The sequence below is a fragment of the Lissotriton vulgaris genome, chromosome 4_1, assembly GCF_964263255.1.
Source record: "Lissotriton vulgaris chromosome 4_1, aLisVul1.2, whole genome shotgun sequence".
NCBI classification, from domain to species: domain Eukaryota; kingdom Metazoa; phylum Chordata; class Amphibia; order Caudata; family Salamandridae; genus Lissotriton; species Lissotriton vulgaris.
The window spans coordinates 581,161,217-581,183,457 of record NC_141691.1 but is presented as its reverse complement, the minus strand read 5'-3'; the positions used below and the strand labels follow the sequence as shown (position 1 = coordinate 581,183,457).

The 22,241-nt window shown below is 47.7% G+C and overlaps 1 protein-coding gene across 2 annotated transcripts in view; it reads right to left on the bottom strand.

The window, feature by feature from the left end:
• AVL9 (AVL9 cell migration associated) overlaps positions 1-22,241 on the bottom strand; it is a 478,148-nt gene that overhangs the window by 191,971 nt on the left and 263,936 nt on the right. For both annotated transcript variants that reach the window (XR_015309867.1, XM_086964797.1), the window contains exon 4: positions 8,816-8,887. Coding sequence is in view for 1 of the 2 variants with exons in the window: in XM_086964797.1 (XP_086820923.1) it covers positions 8,816-8,887 (72 nt within the window). In the remaining variant the exon portion in view is untranslated. The remainder of the gene's footprint in view (positions 1-8,815; positions 8,888-22,241) is intronic.

Sequence of the window (22,241 nt, the reverse complement as noted above, 5' to 3'; positions counted from 1 at the left end):
CCCAACTATATGATTGTGCTAAAAGTGCGGGATCCATGGCTAATGCCCACTCCTGCGCGTATGAGTGTTTAAGTGACTCTGGAACGAGGTCGGAGAAAGCTGGCAAGATTACATCTTCCCCCTTAGGGCACTCCATAACGAACTTAGGCAGCCAAGTTCTTTCAGCCAAAAGGATGTCAAATCTATATGTCAGGTTCTCCCAAAAGAGAAAAAGAGAACCGTCATGTTCCTGGGTATGTCCCCCCTCCATTTGGAGACTAATTTCGTATAAACTATGTGGGACACTTACCCTTGTATCTGGTGTCTCTACCGTGATATGCTCATTCAAAGCAGCTGTCACCTGAAATTCCATCAAGTTCTGGGGAGCTATTGTTACTTCTGCTGCGCTGTCTTGCATGGTAAGAGCCCATTCCCTGTTCAGAAGTAGATTCCTCAGTAGCCTGGGCATTTCTTATTTTAAGGCCAGCTACCTTCTTCTTTTTAAATTGAGGTTTAGTTTTGGGTTCATCTTCTTGTTTGATAATGTAATCTGAAGTGCGATGTGTCTCCCCTTACGGCTTGACTTGCTCTTCTGATCTGTTTACTGACCGCCCTTCCCTCTCCGACTGTTTAGATGAACTCTGAAAGGAACGAGAGGAACATGTATCAGTAGCCCGATACCTGTCTGTTTTTTTTAATATTATCATGGTTTCTGAGATTATATCTTTTTTCAGAGGGCTCCTGATGAGGAGTCCCACCCAGTGATCATGATGTATTCTGTGTTTTTTTCCTGCGGGCCTGTATGGGGCCAGCAGGAAATAACACTGCTTCAAGCTGTGCTATCTAGAACGGCAGTTGCTCATGTTTAGTGGGCATTCTTCCCATAATCCCGTTCAGCGTTTTGCGGGCTGATATTTGTCGTTATTGAGGTTGACCAGCTTGGGTAATCCTCGTAGGTTGAATGCAAGTGTTCGCAATATGAACTGTGTACGGTTTCTGTACCGAAATGCTATGTATCTGTAAAGTGTATGTAATTCTGATGCTCGCAGTGTATCTATCTCTGGATGTGGTGTGTAAGCAGCTAGGACTGGCCGGGTCGCTCCATCTCCGCTGAGTCTCACATTTTCTGTGGTGTGGGGTAAGGCGCCTTTAAACCAATTAACCCCTTCGATGCTTGTGACAAGGTCAACTCGTCATGGATGTTACCTGCGCTGTGCGTTTGAAGAGTTGACCTTGTCACATAACAAGGGATTTTTAAAATTGCAGCACGGGAATGTGCTGTAGCAATGATGCGGTTAATATGCTATTGGTATTAACAGGACTTCTACGTCCACGTATGGGAATTATGTTTCAGGTGTCTCATCATCAATGTAAATATGAAACAAATGTGTGCGTGCATCTGCAGGCGGGTATTTGACCCAAGAATAGAATACCTCTGTTCTGAATGCCTTGTGTGTCTCAATCACGAAGGTAACACTACAACCGATTGCCGGGATGCAGTATTCCATTAATTTCATAGTTATTGCATGTCTGCAATTTTCTGTAATGTTAAGAACAACTTCCTGATCTTCTTCCTCTGTATTAGTAACGCCATCACCAGTGACAGACATTGTGGGAGGAAGTAGTGAAGAAAAGAGCTAAGGTTTTGCACAGTGTGGGGAATAATTATCCGTCAAGCTTGAACAAACCTACAGCTAATACATACGGTCTACCTACTCAGCTGTGGTAGATTTTCCTTCCCACTCCAGACGTCTCTGGTTAAATGTGAGTAGGGGTCTCTGAGATAGCACGACTGAACTACTAAGATTTGACCGTTAAATCAGAACCTAGCCAACGTCGGGGGCGCCATGTCGTGTAGTCCCTGACAATACATAGGATCTGCAGATTTGTAGGTAACATAAAATAACGAATTGGTGTCTAGACCGATTCCGGACACCCCCAAAAGATATGTCAGCCTATAGACCAGCTAGCTCACAGTGCCACCATAAGCCCCCAAACCTTTACAAGGAGCCAATAGTTTTGGCAACCATTGGACAGGACAACCCTTGACCCTTCAGGGATCGTGGAAACTGTACAGTACTTTTTACTTAGTCAATCGTGCTCACCTAGTCTTAGAGAGATAAACAGAATAAACGTTGGAGACATTTTCAATAAGCAGTTATTCGAACAAGCGTCATTCTAGAATAAAACATGTTTTCTGCAAAAATCATTAGACAGAAGCAAATGTAAGAGATTACAAGCACCAACACAGTAAATAGAAGGTAGAATTCTACCATGGTGCTAAAACAGTGATGTATGCAGGAATATAAATATAACCGTAATCAAGCGTACTCCTACAATGCGGACCCTACCCAAGTGTACATAGCATGTATGTGAGTGTAAAGCCAAGAATCCCCTACGAAAAAGCCATCCACATTACCTGATGGGAGAGAATGAAGGACCCCGTCTTGGTCACGAGTTGAACACCCCCAAAGGACATCAGACTGTAGCGTGTTGAAGCTTTATCATGCAGGGACCTCAGTGTCTTGTGTCAACGTGGAAGTGTCTCCTCTAGTTACCTAGTGAAGGTGTGGTTCTTTTATACCAAAAAGATAGCCTCACAAATCCCTGGGACGGAGGAGAGCAGAGCCTGGAAGAGCCAGCAACCAGGACAGCGAGTCTGGGAGTGGTGTGGACGGGAGATCTGCTGGACGTGAATCAGGCCGAGGAGCGGACCCGAGATGGCGGTCGGGAGCTCCAGGATACAACTAGTATTGAGGGCGGCTCGACCGGTGAGGATTAAAAGGGACCACTAATAGAGAAGACCCCCCCACGAAAGCCCAGGAGGAACGTTGCGGAGGGAGCCGGCAGTCACTGACCTGTTAAGTGCTTGGTTTCCAGATGACTCCTGAAGCGGTGCAAGCACAGAGTGGCGGCGGGGAGGGCCAGCTCAGATCTCACGGCGGTGATCGGCTGAGGCCGATAGCGGGATCAAGGGCTCGCGCTGCCGCTGCATAGACACTTTGGGGGCCTGTAGGAGAGGGTTGTGCTGTGGCCTGGAGCGGGGCACGATTAGCTGCATGCACCCCCCATACCTTCTTACTTCTGCTAGAGGGCGGAATCGGCGGCGGTGTGGACATCTAGGCGAATGCGCTAGAACAGAGCAGCCTGGATGTGCCGGTGGTAGGTGCGTGGTGCGTGAGGTGCTGAGCATACCCTGACCGCCTGATTGGATTGCGGTGGCCCCGGGGGAGAAGGGGACAGAGGAAGCGGGAAGGACTGCTTGGAGCTATGAGCAGGCAGCCGGCTTGCAATAAAACAGAGCGGATGGGAGACTACCGCGTTCCTACCATTGTCCCCATTTGTTGGGAATGAGATTGAAACAAGCTCCTGTGCCTCCACTTTTAACCACTTTGGGGCCGGATGCCAGATTGCTGTCCCAAGGTCACAATGGATTATAACAATTGCATACCTCAGCCCAGAACATTCCTGAATGTCAGCTGATGCGGGTGAGCAGTATATAATAGCAACACCGCCATACATAACTGAAGTTTGCAGCCTGTTAAATAATTTGCTCTTTGTGGCCCCTGGAGAGATTGCCTTTTCCCTGCAGTGTGCTCAGGCACCAACAGCTATTACCAGCGTTGTGAGAGCTGGCTTTCTTGAAAGAAGTGCCTTAAATCTAAAAGCTTCGCATCCTACACCGCCTCGCAAGGAAAAACTGCAGTAACAGCTTTGTCGCTGCTTGAATGAGCCGTCACAAGGGGTAGCTGTGGTGACAGCAAGTCTCAGAACCCGGCAAGACTGTATGGGAACAGGACCCTGAGGCTGCTTGAGCACATACAGGTGGTGGAGGAAATCAGTTGGAGAGGTCAGGGGCTGAGAGGTGGTCCTGGAAGTGGGTTGTCTGAACGTTACCGGCCCCACAGTGGGACTGAGGAGGAGAGCTGACTACCCGCGCTGAACGCCAACTGAGAAGGGGAGGTGTATTTGAAGACAATAAGGACATGGCAGGGACGTCGGTGGTCGAAGGGAACTGAAGACCGTACAGAACTGAATGAGCCTATCAGGGAGTTCCCCCTTCCTGACTGGGGGTCCGACAGCTAGCGCAATTGAACGTGGAGGATTGTAGGAAGAGGGGCACTTGACCAGCTGGCGTGACCTGGCATGGTGTAGAGCGGGCGAGTGGCTGGAGGAAGACATGTGTGGAGCCACTGATGGATGATCTCGGCAAGATACAGACAGGGCAGGAACACAGGAGAAGGTGCGGACTGGCGCAAGTAGCAGGTGGATTACCCAGGCAGTGAGCATGGATTAATAACTGTGCTGCAGGCTCGGCAAGAGCAGGCACTGGGAAGGAGAGGAGGCTGGCTGTTCCCGACCAGTATGGCAGGGGGACAGTGGTAATCAACGATGTAAGGGATGCAACAACTGGTGTCTGCTGGCCTGTAATGGGTCACATTGTTGGAAGTGAGCAATCGCTGTCCAGATGAAGAGAGGCCACATTGGAGGGCTGAGACTGTGGAGCTGCGGGGCTTGGCCGAGCTTGGAGGACGACCCCACTGAGGAGCGTGATACTGGCATAGGGAGCAGGGCGATGCAGCGAGGGCGGCTTGGCCGCCTGAGGAGTGGCTACACAGTGGAAACTCGCTGAGTGGCTGAGACCTATAGAAGACCGCTCAAAGACCTCGTGGATTTTGAGCCCCGGGGGAACATGGGGAAGCCCAGAGGGAAGCAGGCAGGAACACCAGTGGAGCAGGAGGAGGACTTGACCACTGGGGAAATGCGAGCGAGCCTGCAACAACGTCCAGAGGGAATGCTCCAGCAACAGGTCGATCGAATACTAAAAGCCATAACGGACACTAGGGAGGCCCTGCAGCTGGAAATTGCGCATGTGACGCAGGGCCTAGGATTGCTCCGAGCAGGCCATGCTAAATTGGCTGATAGGATAAAACAAACCGAATCCGCTATAGAAGTCCTGGTACCGGCACAAAAGTCGATGGCAGCGCAGATGACTGACGTTCAAAACAGGTTGCGGACCCTGGAGCGGAGAGCGGAGGATTACTGTGGATGGCAGGATGTCCTTTCATGACAGCCCAGAAGAGGCCTGGGACTGGCTGGAGATGTATAAAGCGGGTATCGGAGAAGCAGGAAGTGGCGTGAGTGCAGGAGCAGAGGGACCCCGACCCCGCGGAATGAGGCACAATCGGCGACGCCAACTAGCGACCCGGAAGCCGACAGACACAGACGGAGAAGGAGCGAGCGGCCGCTTTTCAGGCCGCCACGGCTATCTCTCAAGTGGAAGGGGGTACATCTCTGGCGAGTACCGAATCAGAAGGGGGGTCCTTGGAAGAGGACAATGAACAGTCGGATGCAGGAAGCTTGAAACTGCCTCATGTGACAGCCGGGACGGCGGATGAGATCGTGGATGGGTGATGTAGACTCTGGCTGGACATGGGAAATGTGCTAATGGGGGAGGGAGACTAGGAGGGGGAACGACTGGGAGCTGGATGTCTGGGACTTGATTAATAAAAACTGAGGAATTTTCAGGGGCAGTGGAAAACGTGTGAAAGAGGTCTCGTTGAGACGGGGCCCGAAGGGGGCTGGTTTATCATAACGGGGGTTGAGCGCGGGTTGGAGGCCAACTGGGTGTCCGACTCTCTGAAGCTAAGGGCTTACCTCCCATAAGTTTGGGTGGGTGCAGCTTCCGAAGGGACCTGAGGGAGCATTTGAGCAGTAGTTTGGATGGGTTCTAATGTTGTAGTGCCTGGTCTGGGGGTAGGGAGTTGGGGAGGGTATAGGAAGGGGTCGGGGGAGTTAGGGACACCGGTGTGCTCTTAGACGGGGGATGTGCTCAGGGAAGGGGTTGCCTGTCAAATGGGGACGTTACATGATTTGAAATGTATTAACTGGAATGTAAGGGGGCTTCACACAATGTAGAGGCGCAACAAGGTGCATGCTTATTTCATACGAAGGGGAGTGCAGGTGGCGCTCCTTCAAGAAACACATATTAACCGATCTGAGGAAGCAGCATTGAAGAAGAGGTGGAGGGGCAAGTGCTTTACACAACTTACTCAGCTTTTGCCAGGGGTGCGTGGGTATGGGTTAGAACGGTTGTCCCTTTTCAGCCAACGCAGCAATTGATTGACCCAGAGGGAAGGTTTGTAGTGGTGCTGGGGAGGCTAAATGGAGTGGATGTAGTTCTGTGTAGCGTGTATGCTCCCAATGTTGACCAGCCCACCTTTTTTGAGAGGTTATCGGGGAGCTTGGCACCATACTTAACTGGTGCGACACTAATTGGGGGATATTTCAACTCAATAGCAGACGTGGAAAGAGACAGATCTCATCCCTTGCTATCTGGTGCCCAAGTATATAGGATCTCCAAGGCAAGGAGAGAATGGCAAACTAATTGGGGGTTGGTGGACATGTGGCGCGCTCAGCATTTGGAGGAGAGGGACTATTCGTATTATTCTGGCCTCCATGACTTGCATGTACGATTAGACGCAATATTATATACCATGTATGCCCACTCTAAAGTGATCAGTAGTGAGTATCTAGCACGAACGATAGACCACAACCCGCTACTAGTGCGGATAAGATGGAGCCGGGAGAGGTCACTAATACCGACTTGGCGGCTCCAACCGGAGGCGCTAGAAGATCCGGTATTTAGTGAAGAGCTGGGGACGGGAATTGACCAATAATTTTAGAAGAACGAGGGAACGGCGGCGTCAGCGGCCATTGAGTGGGATGCATTTAAGGTTGTGATTAGGGGTATGTGCATTAGCAAGGCAGTGGGAGTAAGGAAAACGTTATTGGTGGACCTGGAGAAGGCAGAAAGCCGACTGCGGGAGTTGGAGAGAGACTGACCTGGGAGGCCCGGAATGCAGCCAGAAGTATCAGAGGCCAGAAAGGCAGTGGCGGTGCAGGTGGAAAGACTGCGCTCTTTTCATTATAAGAATTATAGAATAAGGATGCATGCAGAAGGAGACAAATCGAGCGCTCTGTTGGCGTGGTTGACTAACCCGATACCCAGGGGAGCACCAATATTGGGCCTGCTGGCTCCCACAGGGGAGATGGTGCAAACGCAAACAGGGATTAACAGCTTGTTTCTAGAATATTACACTGAGCTTTGCAGTAGCCAAGTGACTAAAGATACTGGTGACATAGGAGAGTATCTAGAGGAGGTGGCTTTGAGTAAGGAGCTGGGAGACTTGCTGGGCAACGAGTTCACGGTGGGAGAGATACCGAGCGCGATTAAGCATATGGCCTGCAACAAGACGCCTGGGGTGGATGGCCTTCCCAGAGAATTAAAAAAAAATTAATTGATTAGCGCTTGCCGAATTGGTTTTGACATCCCTTACAATTGCAGAGGGGCAATAATAAGCACAATTTAATTTCCTTACTAGATCATGAATCCAAATGGTATGCTGGTATTCTACTGACTGAATTGAAGAACTGTGTGGAAGACAAACAATGATCCTTGTGTATCAGGCTGATTTCAGGCAAGGCTGCTCCACCCTAGACAACATTTGAACATTTTCACTGCCAGCTAACAACAAGCTGAATAAGAGCCAGAGCACATTATATGACTGGTTCATTGATTGTAAAATGGTCTTTAATGGGATTAATAGACTACTGTGGAAAAAATTGAATATGTGGGGATCCCATGACCCCTTATGTCTGCAATAAATGCACTATATACGAACTTGTGGGTTAGAATTAAATTTGGTACAGTCAATAATCTCTTTATCTCTGGCTCACATCATACTCACCCTTCACCAAGTAGGATTTGTCGTTTAGGATAAAAGAAATTGACCACGTCACCCAATACTGTGCAATCTACAGTGGCTACTTCTTGAAGTTTGCATCACTTTAAAATACATTCTCCATTACAAAGCTTAACACTGGGATTGACTCACTACGTAAAACAAAAACTAATCATAGTTGGTCGTTTAAAACCTATGAGGGAAAAAACGTTCCTCTTCCTTGACATTCATTAACTAATACAAAGAACAATGGGGAAAATGGTTGGAGTACCGTGAAATACCGTGGGATATATTCGGGTGTGATGCGAGGATGTACATATTATGCCCCTATTTTGCTGAATTTGACTGGCTTGTGGACATGTGGTGGGTTTTTGTATGCTTCATGATTTTACTTAACAATAAACAATACAGTATATATAAATAACTTTCTCTTGTTCGTGCTTCCAGTCTCCTATCCTCTAGTACTCATGTTCTATGTACACATTTTAATGAGTCTTCTACCTGCACTCTTGACTTTCTCAGAAGATTTTTGCAAATGCCGCTATATACTTATGTAACTTACTGGAGTAAACACCTAATGCTTGTGTGACGTAAAGCTCCCAGCTGCCCTTTGTGGCTAAGTTTGTACTCTAAAGGCACCCTAATGAAACAAAAACTAGTACATGTAGGTTTGAAAAATTAGGATTTCAGAAGGGTTATTGCTCAGATAAAATAAAAGTGTGTGTCAGTGTATGTCTGTGTGTGAGAGAGACCGAGACCAACACACAGATAAACGGCGAGAGAGAGAGCCTGACCTGCAATAATATGCGGAGTCGAATGCTACAGAGTAAGAACAAACTGAATGAGGAGACCAATATGTTTCTAAGTGTGTTTTTAATGTGCCAGGACAGCATCAAAAGATAGCAATGCTACATGAAACTTTCTTCTTTAGTAACTAAGCCCGGCTATTTTGTTTTTACAGAACTGGGTTACCCATTTAATAAAGGTGCTTGACATTTAGACATCTAAATATATCCGATAATTTAAAGACATTATGCACGCATTTAAATTCCTGAAAAATAATTCTATAAATACAATTGCTGCTCTCTTACCAGGTGACTTAATACACAAACACTTTTCTGCACTGTTTCTCGAGTAACATCCGCCAAACGCACTTTCAAAGCCTAGGAACAAAGAGAAAAAAAAGAGCTTTATTCTGATTACTTTTATCTTCAATGGTGTAAACGTTCAGTGGTCATTAGAGATTGGTACCAATATGAAGATGCTAAGCCACACATACAGTTAGCAAAACTGTTACAGGTGCCCCTGTGCCTTAGCTAGAAGCGTTTAACTCATACAATTTAGCAACATGGGACCCATACCCTCAAAACAGAGGCTCCGTTAACCCCTTCGGCACTTGTGACGGAACTGCTCCGTCACGCGCCTTGGGTGAGCTGTGCTAGTGACGGAACGGTTCTGTCACGGCCCGCTCGACGCGCCTGCGCGGCGCGTTCTATTGAGCGGGCGCGTTCGTGACGGAACCGTTCCGTCACTAGCACAGCTCACCCGAGGCGCGTGACGGAGCGGTTCCGTCACAAGCGCAGGTGAGCCGTGCGACCCCCCCACCCTGTAGCACTGCGGCGGAATTACCGCCGCAGTGAAGGGGTTAAAGGGCGGAACAGAAACGCTAGAAATGACAATGAGGTGTGACTGAGTTTATCAATCCTAAAAGGACAGGTGCTGGGTCAGATCACTTCTAGAACTATCTAACTGTGGTTTAACTGAGAAAAAAAACATCAAAAACAAAACTACTGCCCGGCACAGTACACTCTTCGGGGTGTAATGCAATATCTTCCAGAAATCTAGAGCGGTCAAAGAGTACGCTACGCATATGGGAACATACAATGAACAACTAGTTTACTAAATCAAACCGTAAACTCACATTTCACAGTTAGGCGTACATTGCCAAACTAATGTGCAACAGTACAATGAAAAATTACTTTTCATTCTCAGGCTAAAATAGACAACAGGCCAATTGAATAGTCCTGTGTTGTCAATGTTGGAAGATATACACTGAACACTGGGAAGAATGATGCCATTGATGCTACTACTTTGTGTTATTTTGAATAACTTACACTTGTGAAATTTCGTTTTTTTAAAACGGTCTTTTTATTTAAACAAAAACAAGCATCATCACGGTTACTTGAGCTAGGTACAGAATCGAAGAGGCAGGCAGTGCAAAAGGTACATAGCGCGGCGTATATTTCCACAATTACCCTCCCAGGAAACCCTACATAACAATCATATCCCACCCCCAGAGTACATTTTCCTCCTGGCCTACAGCTGAGCCCCCTGTATTTAACCCATGCGTCCCAAATCTTTGTTCCTTTCCGTGGGCATCATCACGCTCTGCCCCACAGCACCAGTCTAGGTCCTTCTTCCTAGTTGCAACTGTAGGAGGTGCGCTCGCCCCCCCATGTGCGGGCAACATTGTGCTTACACTTGTGCAATGTTTGGTCCATTAAAACATTTCAGGCACTTTATCTATGGGATTTGGTTCTCCAATTGCTCTCCCCACGCTTTTTTTTTTACAAAAAAAGTTTTTTGCTTAGAAGTAAGATTTTGACCAGTAACGTTTTTGTCCTTTTATTGACAAAGAGCAAAGTGTTGTGCAGCCAATTATCTGCATAGGTGAATCCATGCCCCGAGGAGATACCAGGTGCTATGCCAGGGCTGAGCTCTTCTAGGTCACTTGTCTTACTCCAAGCTGTGGTGAAGGAAAGCACATCCAAAGAAGGACCTGGTGCTGTGATCCGTGTCTTGTGACGCGGTCTGTTGGCAAGTCCTCTTATCCTGTTCCAGGAAGGGACACTGCTATTGTCCTGCGATGCTGTGATTTTGAACACACCGAGAGAATTACATACAGAGGTGTACAATGTCCTCGGAATATCATACTTGACAATCTTGATAGAGCCTAGGAAACTGCAGGAAGGCAGCTTGTCCTGAGGCTGGTTTGCCAGCCTTAAACCTAATTAATAGTTAAGAGGGGTTCTCCGCTAAACATTCAGCTCCAGCTTGTGTCCTGAGATTGATACAAATAACTGGTTTCAGAGAACATGAACGAACCCCAAAGGGGAAATAACAAGCATTTACAATGCAATGGTCTCTGCATTATTAAAGGTAGAGCTATTGGCATTGCTCATGACATTGTTTTTCATATTTTCTTTTTAAACATAAATAAATGGTATTGTCGTTTACAATGGCAATAGGTGAGCATTAGAGAATAGTAGAGAGTATTCGCGGACACAGAGCCACACACACACACATACAGAGCCACACACACACACAGAGACACACACACACACACACACACCGACACACACACACACACACACACACACACAGAGAGACACACACACACACACACACACACAGAGCCACACACACACACACAGAGCCACACACACACACACACACACACACACACACAGCCACACACAGAGAGACACACACACACACACACACACACAGACAGAGCCACACACACACACACAGAGCCACGCACACACAGAGCCACACACACAAAGCCACACACACAGAGAGAGACACACACACACACACAGACACACACACACAGAGCCACACACACACACAGAGCCCCCCACACACACAGAGCCACACACACAGAGCCCCCCCCCCACACACACACACAGCCCCACCCCCACACACACAGAGCCCCACACAGAGAGCCCCCCCCACACACACACAGAAAGCCCCGTACACACACACACACAGAGCCCCTCACACACAGAGAGAGCCCCGTACACACACAGAGAGCCCCCCAAAAACACACAAAGAGAGCCCCCCACAAACACACACAAAGAGAGCCCCCCCACACACACAGAGGGCAATGGCAATAGCTGAGCATTGATGTGTGTGTGCTCACACTGCTCACTTCTCACTAGTGGAGAAGTTATGGCATGAAGCATGCATGCAAAAGGACAAGGGGGTGGGCGTTCTGATGGACTTAAAAAAAAACAGGAGTTACAGGTAAACCGAGACGGGGCACAGGAAAGGTGCCCAGTGCACATCAACACCAGTCAAACAGAGCAACAGTGCGAAATAGTTAGAAGGAACAACCCCAGAAGACGTTCAGGGGAGACAGTGGCCGCTTACACAAAGAACAGAGACTCGTCACTACCCCCCGTACAGCATTCACTACATATAGCACCAAGCCCGCTGGAGCATATCTCCTCGGGCGGCAAAAATTAACGGAGAACTGGGTGAAAGGCCCATCTCCACTCCTCTATCAAAATACGAAAAGAGTCACAAAAATGCTCAGTGAGGCCGCGCCCTCTAGTAAGAACGGCGAAGATTGAGGAGACCGGGCCCCTACAAAGATAGCAAGAGTGCCTTCGGGGGCGCTTTACCAAAGAAAGAAGCAAAAGTTAAAAGCAGAACAGGACACACAGTGGTAGGGGGAAACAAGATTTTGACCTGATTGAGCCTACGAACGACGACTCCGCCACAGCCGAACCCCAGCCTCGCGAGCCTACAGGAACTTCCGGTGACGCAGTTGGCGTCGCACAAAGCGCGCCGGAAGAGGCTGAACTACAAGTTCCAGGAAGCGCCACTGTAGGATTTGGAGCTGCCTCCCATCCACTGAACACATTGAAGAGACAGAAGAGCCATGCGGGCGATATATGACAGGAAATGTTGTTTATTGTCTGTATGGACTTACTTCTAAATATACCACGTATACATGCATCTTCACCAAAGTCTTTCAACAGTCTGTGGCACCCATTCAGCCACAAAGCCACCATAACTGAAAATATAGCCCCTTCACCAGGAATGACTCCTTGAGGACATCGTGTCAATCGGATGGTTTTCAAAGGAGGGTGAGGTTTAATGCAACTGGGTTTTCCCTATAGGTAAGGAAGAACAAGGGCCGGACGCGGTCGGGCAGAAATGGCTGTCGCACAGCTTCGAAATTTTCGGAATCTGAGGCTTGTTTTTTGGTGAGTGACGGATGACAGCACAGATAGAAAGAACCTAAAAAACACGCCTGAATCCGAAAAAGAAGGGGCTTAAAGGGAGTGACGCCCCTCTCCTCCAATGGCTGGCCAGCATTTACGAGGCCAGCCAATGGAGAAGAGGGGCGGGTTCAAGCCCCCTACACTAAGAAACATAAAATCTCGGAGCTCCGCCCACTGCTTACGCACTTAATGAGTGCCTCTTAAGAATGGAAGAAGGACTCTGCCCTTCCTGCACCCACTAGATAAAGCACAAAAATGAGGAAAACCCCAATACTCAAGTTAGTTAGAAGTGTGTCTTACCCGAGTTTATGAATACTTTTCTAGACCCCGGACCGTCTTAGAAATGCTGTCTTATTGTCAAACTCTGCGTGGGGAAACACACACGAAAAGGTAGGTTTTAAAATGCAGTAAATATTGTGATTAGGTCCCCTTACTTAGTATCTGACTCCGCTACCTCACTGCTGCCAAGTATCACACATCAGGTGTGACATTCACGCATTTCAGTGCGGTGTTCCGCCTCACCGCACTGAAATGCATTGTCACGCATTTTAATGCCACTCTCACTCTGCCATACCAGAGCCGACCTGGCTATGCCAAGCTGCTAGCGCCGGTGCCGGTGACCTGTGCGTCGGCTCTGCTGCTCCTCGCAGACTTGTCAGCAGGCTCACTAATTGGTTAATGCTCTTATGCACTGCTGCCTGCTTAGTGCTACAATGTATCTTTTAGTCCTGCTGGGCCTGGCTGCATTGAAAATCCGGCCCGCAGGCGGTGCCGCGCTGACTCATACTGAGACGCAAGGCGGGGCCTACCCTCAGCAGAGTGTGGTTGCATACTGGTTCCGCAGTTAAAGATATTGGCTAGGCTGCGTGATGGCGCTGCTCGTACCGCCCCAGTAAATATAAATCAATGATGAGTGTCCCACTCGGAGCTGCCACTGCTGTGACCCTGAGTGAGTCTGATGGGGTTCGCCGGGGGTGAGCGCAAATTTGCAATGACAGAGGGGTGCATTGCAGCCACCGTAGTCTGTGTGTTTAATTATATATAATTATATATTTTCCCTTGGGCAACTGCGTGCAGTTAGTGGGTGCCCCGGCCGTGCAGTCTAAGGGGCATGGGTGGCTAGGCTGCTACGCAGCTACAATGTTACACATAACACCCGACAGCGCTCAATGATACAGTGTCAGTTTGAGAGATGAACTTTAGGCGGGTTTGCCCTGCCAGCTGCAGCGCGAGCGGCGCTCAGCAGGCGAAAGTTGCGTTCTGTTCGTTTTGGTGGTAATGGACCCGTGACTAGATTCGAGCCTCCGGTGTAGGCGGCTGACTTGAACTTGCACTGCTGTGAGTGCTCTTCTAACTGTAACAATGGCAGTGCAGAGGCAGCTGCTGTGCTCGCACAGCAGTAAAGTGGTTCCGCGACCGGACCCAACCCGAGCAGTTCAGCTGAGCCAGACTGCGGCCGGGTGTTACTGAGGAAGTCCACAGGTCGCTGTGGCCACGGCTGGAATTGCTGTCAGCTCGCCTCAGTAAGGTAATTTCCTCCTAGGCCTCCTACATTTCGAATCCTGCATTTGTATATATGGTTTAGAGAGTTAAAGAGGGCGTTAGAGCAGACACCATCAGCGGCGATCACTTTGCACATTTGTATGATGGTGCTGTACACGTGTGCATGTATAATCCCTAGTTGGGCAGCCCCCCTCACCCCCGCCACATGACCTTCATGTAATGTTTTCTTAAATACACGTCTGCCTTGGTCACCGGGGCATTGGTATATTCCAATGAACCACACTAGTGACCTATGTCTAAAGGTGTACTACAGTTTCACTTTATAGCGCAGTGTTATTTCCGCTGCTTCACATGACGAGGCGGCGTTATTAATCATGCCATAAAATGTGCTTCAGCAGCACGCACAGTGACAGTCCTACTCATCTTCTGAGCTGCCGCCTGCGTACCCCATTACAGCGGAGAACTGCTCACTGAAGGTTTTAGGCTGTGTTAGTAGTCGCACCCACTAACTCTTTTGGGTCGGATGAATGTGAGAGCCACTGTGGTGCCTGCCAATGTAACTTCTTAGCATGCCGCACGTCACGAAGTAGAGCTTGTAGGAACAGGCTGCGGCTAGTTTGATGGTTACTGCCGCCCGCAGGGCTCAGTAGTTAGTGGGCAGCGTGCTGGACTGAGGCAGACTGCTCAGTCAGCTAATTTGTTTGAGCTTATTTTCTCTTGGAATAATACTGCAGGTAGCATAGGATGACACTCTTCTTGGAGTTTCTCATTGCTGAGACGGGTGTAATTGCTTTAATTTATATGTTACCCTCGTCTTTATTGCTTGGTGTTGCTCGGCAAAAAGTGTCACTCATAGTCGTTGAAATGTCACTCATATTTACTCTGTAATTATGAAAATGTCACAGATAGCAATCTGAAACCTTGGCAGCTATGCTACCTTCACGGAGTACCATGGATACATGTCAGGGCATGAGGCTCCTTCTATGCTATGGAAGTAGTCTTGTATCCCTAAACGGCAAAGTTCTCCCTGCCTGGTAAGTTTTTCATTTCAGTTTCTCCCATCGCGGAGCACCCTTCATTTGCGCTACTATTTCTAATATCTAATGCCCATAGAGACACTGTGAGTAGCTTTCAATCATGTTAAAAAGAGGGTCACTGGAGTAGCGTTGTACACCCGCAGCACCCTCTCTCTCTCGTCGCATCACTTACTTCATCAAAGACCGGCGTTCGTCTTCACAGCCCCACTTGGGTCCTCCAACGATGACTTACTCTCCCTTCAGTTCCTTATTACTGTTTCCTGTGGTGTCACATGGTTAAAGCTGTATCCGGTAAATCAGTCCGGAGACAGCTAGACTGCTACTGAGTGCAAGTCCTGTATCCCGTGTATAGCGGCCATCTTGAAATGTCCGCGTTCGTCAAACTATCTCTCAGAGTTAAGACCGAAAACGGAGGATGATCAAGAGATAACAGAGGAAAAGCATTTAATAAACTTGGAGCCCCGCTCGCTATATTTCTATATACATGTGTCCAGGTCAAGACTGTTCTTTAATGTTATTTACCCCATAGTGTCAACTAGCTCGAAGCTCTCATGTCAGGCACTTATAATATAGGGAATATTCTTAATACATATTCTTATAGTGGTTATATTTGAACTTTCAATTCTCATTGATTAGTGCTCTAAATTTCACAATCTCAGGGTAAATACACGGTCGGGCAGAAATGGGTGCCGCAAAGCTCCGAAATTTTCAGAATCGGGGGCGTGTTTTTTGGTGAGTGATGGATGATGTCACAGATAGAAAGAACCTAAAAAACACGCCCGAATCCGAAAAAGACAGGGCTTAAAGGGAGTGACGCCCCTCTCCTCCAATGGCTGGCCAGCATTTACGAGGCCAGACAATGGAGAAGAGGGGCGGGTTCAAGACCCCTACACCAAGAAACATAAAATATTCGGAGCTCCGCCCACTACTTACGCAGTGCGACGGAGTCCTCGACATAAAAAGGGGATAGAAACTTGCAAATACATACTACAGCCTTAGATGAAGAAGGTGAAAGTACAATGGAGAATGCTCGCATTTGTGTAGGGCAGCACTATTCTCGTACTCTACCTCCAACTTCACAACACAGACCTGAAGGCTTCCTCTCTTGTACGCACTCTGCTTCCACTTCACTCATTATCAGCAGGACATTCCGGCTCAGAGACACTTCAAGGATATCCAACCACCCAGATGGCAAAATAAATCCCCCTGTGTACAACAGCAAGCATGCCTGGTCCACAAAGTCCATCAATGGAGCACTGCTAAATATTGGAGCCAGAAGAGCACACAGAGGTCGCTCAAGCTCCAAGTATTGTTGTTTCCCTGTGGCCCAGTCACAGCATTGTCCAAGACCAGTGGTTCTTAACCTGTGGACCATGGACGCTTGAGGGTCCGCAAAGCCAACTCAGGGGGCTGCAACTACTTAGAAAATGAAATAATATTAACACACTAATTAAGTATAAATAAATAAAGAACTAAAATGAAAATTGGAGGCTAAAAATTAAGTTAGTGACGGAGCAGTGCAAGTCATTCAAACAAGTTATTGTACAGACGATGAGTGGTCTCAATTTAATTTTAAAAAGTTGCCACTATCCCTTTTAAGATAAAAATGTAGGGGGGAGTTAGAAACGGCCCTTTTTGCGGCGTTAGCCCAAAATTATTGCCTTCTTCCTCCTCTGCTTCGGACTTCGTTTTTGCTGGTTTTATGACTGTAGGCACACTACTACTTCTGATCAGTGCAAAAGGACTCCGCTAGATACTACGGGCCTGAGGAGATGGCAGCGGGCTGGGGGAGAATGCCTGGCCTGCTGCAGATCCCCTGTTGCTGACCTCCTGCTGTAAACACCACCCCCAATACAACAGGTTAGGCACTAGCAGTAGGGAAGCTAAGGACTTTGGCCACGGCACGCTCATCTGGGATTGCATATATACCTGCAGAGATTCTAGGTGGAGCTAGGGGGGCATATCTTGGTGCAGAGCATGAAAGCCCCCTTCAGTGTCCAGAGTACACAGCAGCCACTGTGGGAGAGGTGTGACTCCCTTAGCTGATGGAAGCTCATTGGAAGACTCACTACACTAGTTTGATGCTGGGATGAAAGTTTTACCGATGCGGGGCTGCAAATACTTGCCTTCCTGCCACAGTGCCAGCACAGTGTAGGCGCTCTTGACATTCAACACCCCCAGTTGCACATGACCTGCCTATTTTGCACAGCGCCTATTGTGCCTCATTACTCCCAGTAAGGTAACCTTGGCTGGTCAATGACACAATCGAGCAGCGTTGCGCCCACAGCCTGGCCCAGTGTGTGCAAGGCACTCAATGAACGAGCCACATTCTAGTCTCTGGGTGGCATTGGCACCCAACTCCTCCCCCTGGTGCAGTGATATATTGGGATGGGACCTGGGCCTGTGCTCGGGCTTCACTGCCCCTTGCAGTGGACCTTAAGTAACAGAGGATGCTAATAAATTGCCGGGGACTAAAAGGGTACTTTAAAAAGCAGCAACTCTATGGAGAGGGGAGCACATCCTGTCTGGCGAGATTTCCCGAACAGATTCATACAAGAGACAGAACTATCGTTATGACCTGGGGCGGAGCTCGACACACTAAACCCACAAAACAAACACTTGACTCTTGTGCCATAGTACAGGGTTGATTTGCTGGAATAAGACAAACCATCTGCCTCTATGGCGCAGCAAAAGATAGACAAGTAAACTAAACACACAGCGTCATCAGATGAGGCTGGATCTACGGGAGACTCTCAGCAGGAGGGGTTCCAAACGACATCTATCCCACAAGCCATTCAGGACGTCAATGAAACCATGGAAAGCAAAATGGGAGAACTGAAAGTAGACCTCTCGTTGATTCGACAAGACCTGCAGAATACAGTAGACAGAATCGTAGAAGTGGAAGGAAGAGTCTCTTAAACCAATGACACAGTTAAATCACGTGTCCGGAATTGCCTCTCTGAAACGAATGGTTAGTCATCTGGAAGCCAGAACAGAAGATGCTGAAAGAAGGTCAAGGAATAACAATCTATTCATCGTGGGAATTCAGGAGGGGACAGAAGGGGCTGCGCCAATCAAATTTAGCTCGGACTAGTTGAAGAGCTAGGTACTGGCCTCTGAGGCATCATCCTGCTTTTTAATAGAAAGGGCACACAGGGCCCTCATTGCGAAACCTCCTGAGGGTTCCCTGCTTCACCCTTTCACTGCACGAGTACTTAGCTACATTGACCGACATGTCATTCTCCTGGTGGCATGTAGGGTCAGGCTCTTACCTTTCAGTCCTCCCCAGTGATTATCTTCCTGGATTACAAGATGAAGGTTCAGCACCAGTGGGGATCCTTCCAAGTCATGAAAATCCAACAAATGTGCCTCTTTCCTGCTCGACTAAAAGTCATCATCCAAGACAAGAATCTGCTTTTGACACTCCAGAAAAGGCCTGGGACTGGGCAGAGGAGGAGCCCAATCTGCCTGGCTGTGGCTCACTTCACTCAGGGGGGAGCAGAGGGAAGGGAGTCCAAAGGGTGGCAGGACAGAGGACCTATGGGAAAATAGAACACAGCTCCATGACGCAGGAAGAGATGACAAGAGTGCAGGGCTCACTCGCTTGGTTAAGAGGGGTCCCCGGTGGGGTGGTCGCCCTCCAAGATAGAGACAGAGCTCATGCGTGATTATGGCAACATCCAGCCCTCTATTATCCTCCCAGGAGCCTCCAGCTTGACACGTCCTATTGAGTACTGACCGGTATCCAATCACTTCTTTAGGGAACGTGTGGTAATACTTGGGGATGGCTGGTAATCTAAGTCCTGGGCTGTTTTAATTCAAGACTTTGCATTTTTTGGGGTTCATGGGGGGAGCGGTTGAGGTATGTTTGGGAGGGGAGCTGCAAGGTACAGGAGATGTACATCTCAGGCTAGCCCAGTTGGCTACTGTCCCTAGTTGCATCACAACAGGTAATTCTAGTTGCCGAAGTATAGGGTGGGAAAGGGCAGGATCTATATGTTGGCCTAGTTTTGGTACACTCACCAACATTTAACTTGCCGTCACACATGAAGCACACAAGCAGATCACGAGCACAGTCAATTTTCCTGTTACTCCCATGGACAAATGACTGATCCACAGCAAACCACCTTCACAGAAATGCCTAGTGTCCTTTTGTGCAACAAAATTAAACAAGGGGCGGTTCTGAAGGCTGCACATAAAACTATACTCCTGGTATAGGAAACACATCTAATGGGCAATGATTGTCTCTTCCTGGCAAGCAGGTTAATTTAGGGGGTTCTACTCGGGGCTTCATAACGGCTCAAGGGGATTTGCCATTCTAATTCGGAGGCACATCCCTCGAGTGGTGTCCAGGGTATTATATGACAATTTAGAGCGCTATGTAGCAGTGACTGGCACTCTACAGGGGTCTCCGCTATCCCTAATCTGTGTATACGTTCCCCCTCCCCTAACATCAGAGTTTGTAAAGACATTGAGCTGCCGCCATCTGGAGCTTCCAGCGGCCCCATGGGTCCTGGGTGGGGATCTTAATGATGTTAGTGACCCGGATTTGGACCGCTCCTCCGTTACGGCTACAGCAGGGGCACATCTGACAATACTCGCCCCATTTTTGCATAAAATGTGGCAGGGTCATCACCCAATGGAGAGCTGCCACACCTTCTTTATTAACGCGCACAGATAGTTTTCCTGTCTCAACTATTTGCTTCTCTCTAAACTCGGTACTAACCATACACATTTTGGTGAGGGGATTGTCTGCCATTTACCAGTATTGCTTGACCATGCATGGGGGTCCGATCAGCCTGCTGCGGTGTGGCACATGAGTCGCTGGTGTCTGCAGGATGGGGTGTTTCATGAGGTCTGTCAGCATATGGGCAAGAGATATTTGAAGGATAATGGAGGGTCACTGGAGTCCCCGGGTGTCCTCTAGAAGGCATTTAAGGCCACCCTGAGAAGGGAGATTATTAGCTACAACCAAAGCCAGAGACGGCGGACCCAACAAAAGGTCCATGGCTTGGAGTCTTGCATAGACGTGCTAGAATGGTAATATATAGCCAAGCAGAGGATTCAATCATACGAGACTCCTTACACACCAAGACACTTCTGAGACAGGAATAAATGCAGGAGGCCTGAGAAGCATGGATGGCTATCCAGCTGGATATATCAATGGGGAGGATAATGCCAGGAGACTAGCTGTATTCTACTAAATGTTTTGCACCAGGCTTGGTTGGTGTTATTGATAAAAGCTCAATAAAAAGTTTTTTTGTGTGAATTATATAAAATATTTCATCATTTTTGTATTTGTTCAATGAATGCTTATTTCTGTATTTTTTGTGTATTGTTTGTCAAAGGATTGTAAATGCTTAGGACAGGGTCCCGGCTTCCACTAATGAATCCAGTAGTATTTAAGTGGGGGTCCCCAAAAGTCAAAAGGTTCAGAACCACTCTTCCAGACCATTTACCCTATAGGGAGGAACACTGCAATGCAGGATTTTTGTCCGATTTGCAAGTATTTCACGTTTACTTATCTAACGCCCCGAAAGCCCTGGAGAACCTATTGCTAACATTAGTGTAGTATACATGAGTGTTAAATACAAGTAAAAAAGCTGGGACTACAATGCTTTATAAATTACGTAATGAATCAAGCTGGCATCTATGAAGGTCAAATTGGACCTCATTCTAGAAGATATGCTGGCCGTGGTAAAAGTATAGCATCTGGCATGAGGAAGAGGAAGTGATGTGGAGGGTGATCAGAGCCAAACGTTCTACCTTTCATTGATTGTACCATGGTTTGGAAGACCTCCGAGAGAAAGTTTCAATGTTTACCACTAGAATAATTTACCGATTTGATCTGAAGGTGGCGATGTTTGACAGACAGATACAAAGGTACCAAAGATTTGTATTTGAACACAATTCCTCCTCCTCTACAGCATTCTACGTGGATTTGTTTTCCAGCATTAAACAAAGGAAGATTAAAACATGGCTCTACTTTTTTTCAAGAGGATGTAGCATTGCGAAACAGCAAACACTTGTATACTGGGAGACAGCATAAAAAATATTGCATCACATTGCTGATATTCAGAGACACAACAAAGGGAAACTGATAAACCCTACACTGTTAACAAAGTCACAGATTTGCTCCAAGTCTCATTATGTAGTCTGCAATTTATTCTGACTTCTGTGACTATGATTCCACCTATTATAAAATGTAGTCAGTTAAAAGAAGTCCATTCTATTAGTGCTAGTAATACTTTCCATTAAACATCCTGTATAGAGTACTCTTGACCTATAAGGATCACAATGTTCATATCAATTTCTATCTGACTTGTGTAAATAAAAAGATACCTCCTGAGGACCTCTTGATACTTAAGTTCCTCCACTCAACACGCAGACAGCTCATCACATCAGCCAAAGCAATGTACTATGCCAACACCTTCAAAGAATCCACCAACAGAAGCAGAACGCAGTTAAAGACAATCTAGCACTGCTTCAGCCGACTGACAGACCCACCTATTCCTCACTCCATGGAAAAGTGCAATGCCATCAACAGGTTCTTCTATGAAAAAATGCAGACGATACAACAGCACAACGATCATCAAGCCTCCTTCAATTATTACACCCACTCCTTCTCGTAGACTTCCACACTAATCAGCTTTCAAAGTACTGTCTATCTCAGATCCCGCTGACATACTTCACTTCCTCAAAACCACTTTTACGAAGATGTTGTCTTACAATCGTCCTTCTCTCAAGATCTCTCTGAAGACGCTCTCTTACCCATACTGACTATTGTCAATTCCTCTCTCGCTGACAGCATCTTCCCAGAAGCTCTCATGACAGGCCAGATCCTCCAAATTGTAAAAAATAAAACAACTTACACTAGACCGTGATGACCTCACCAAATCCCGGCCCATAACCCGCATACCAGTCAGCGACAAGATAATTGAAAAATCAGTCTTTTTTCACCT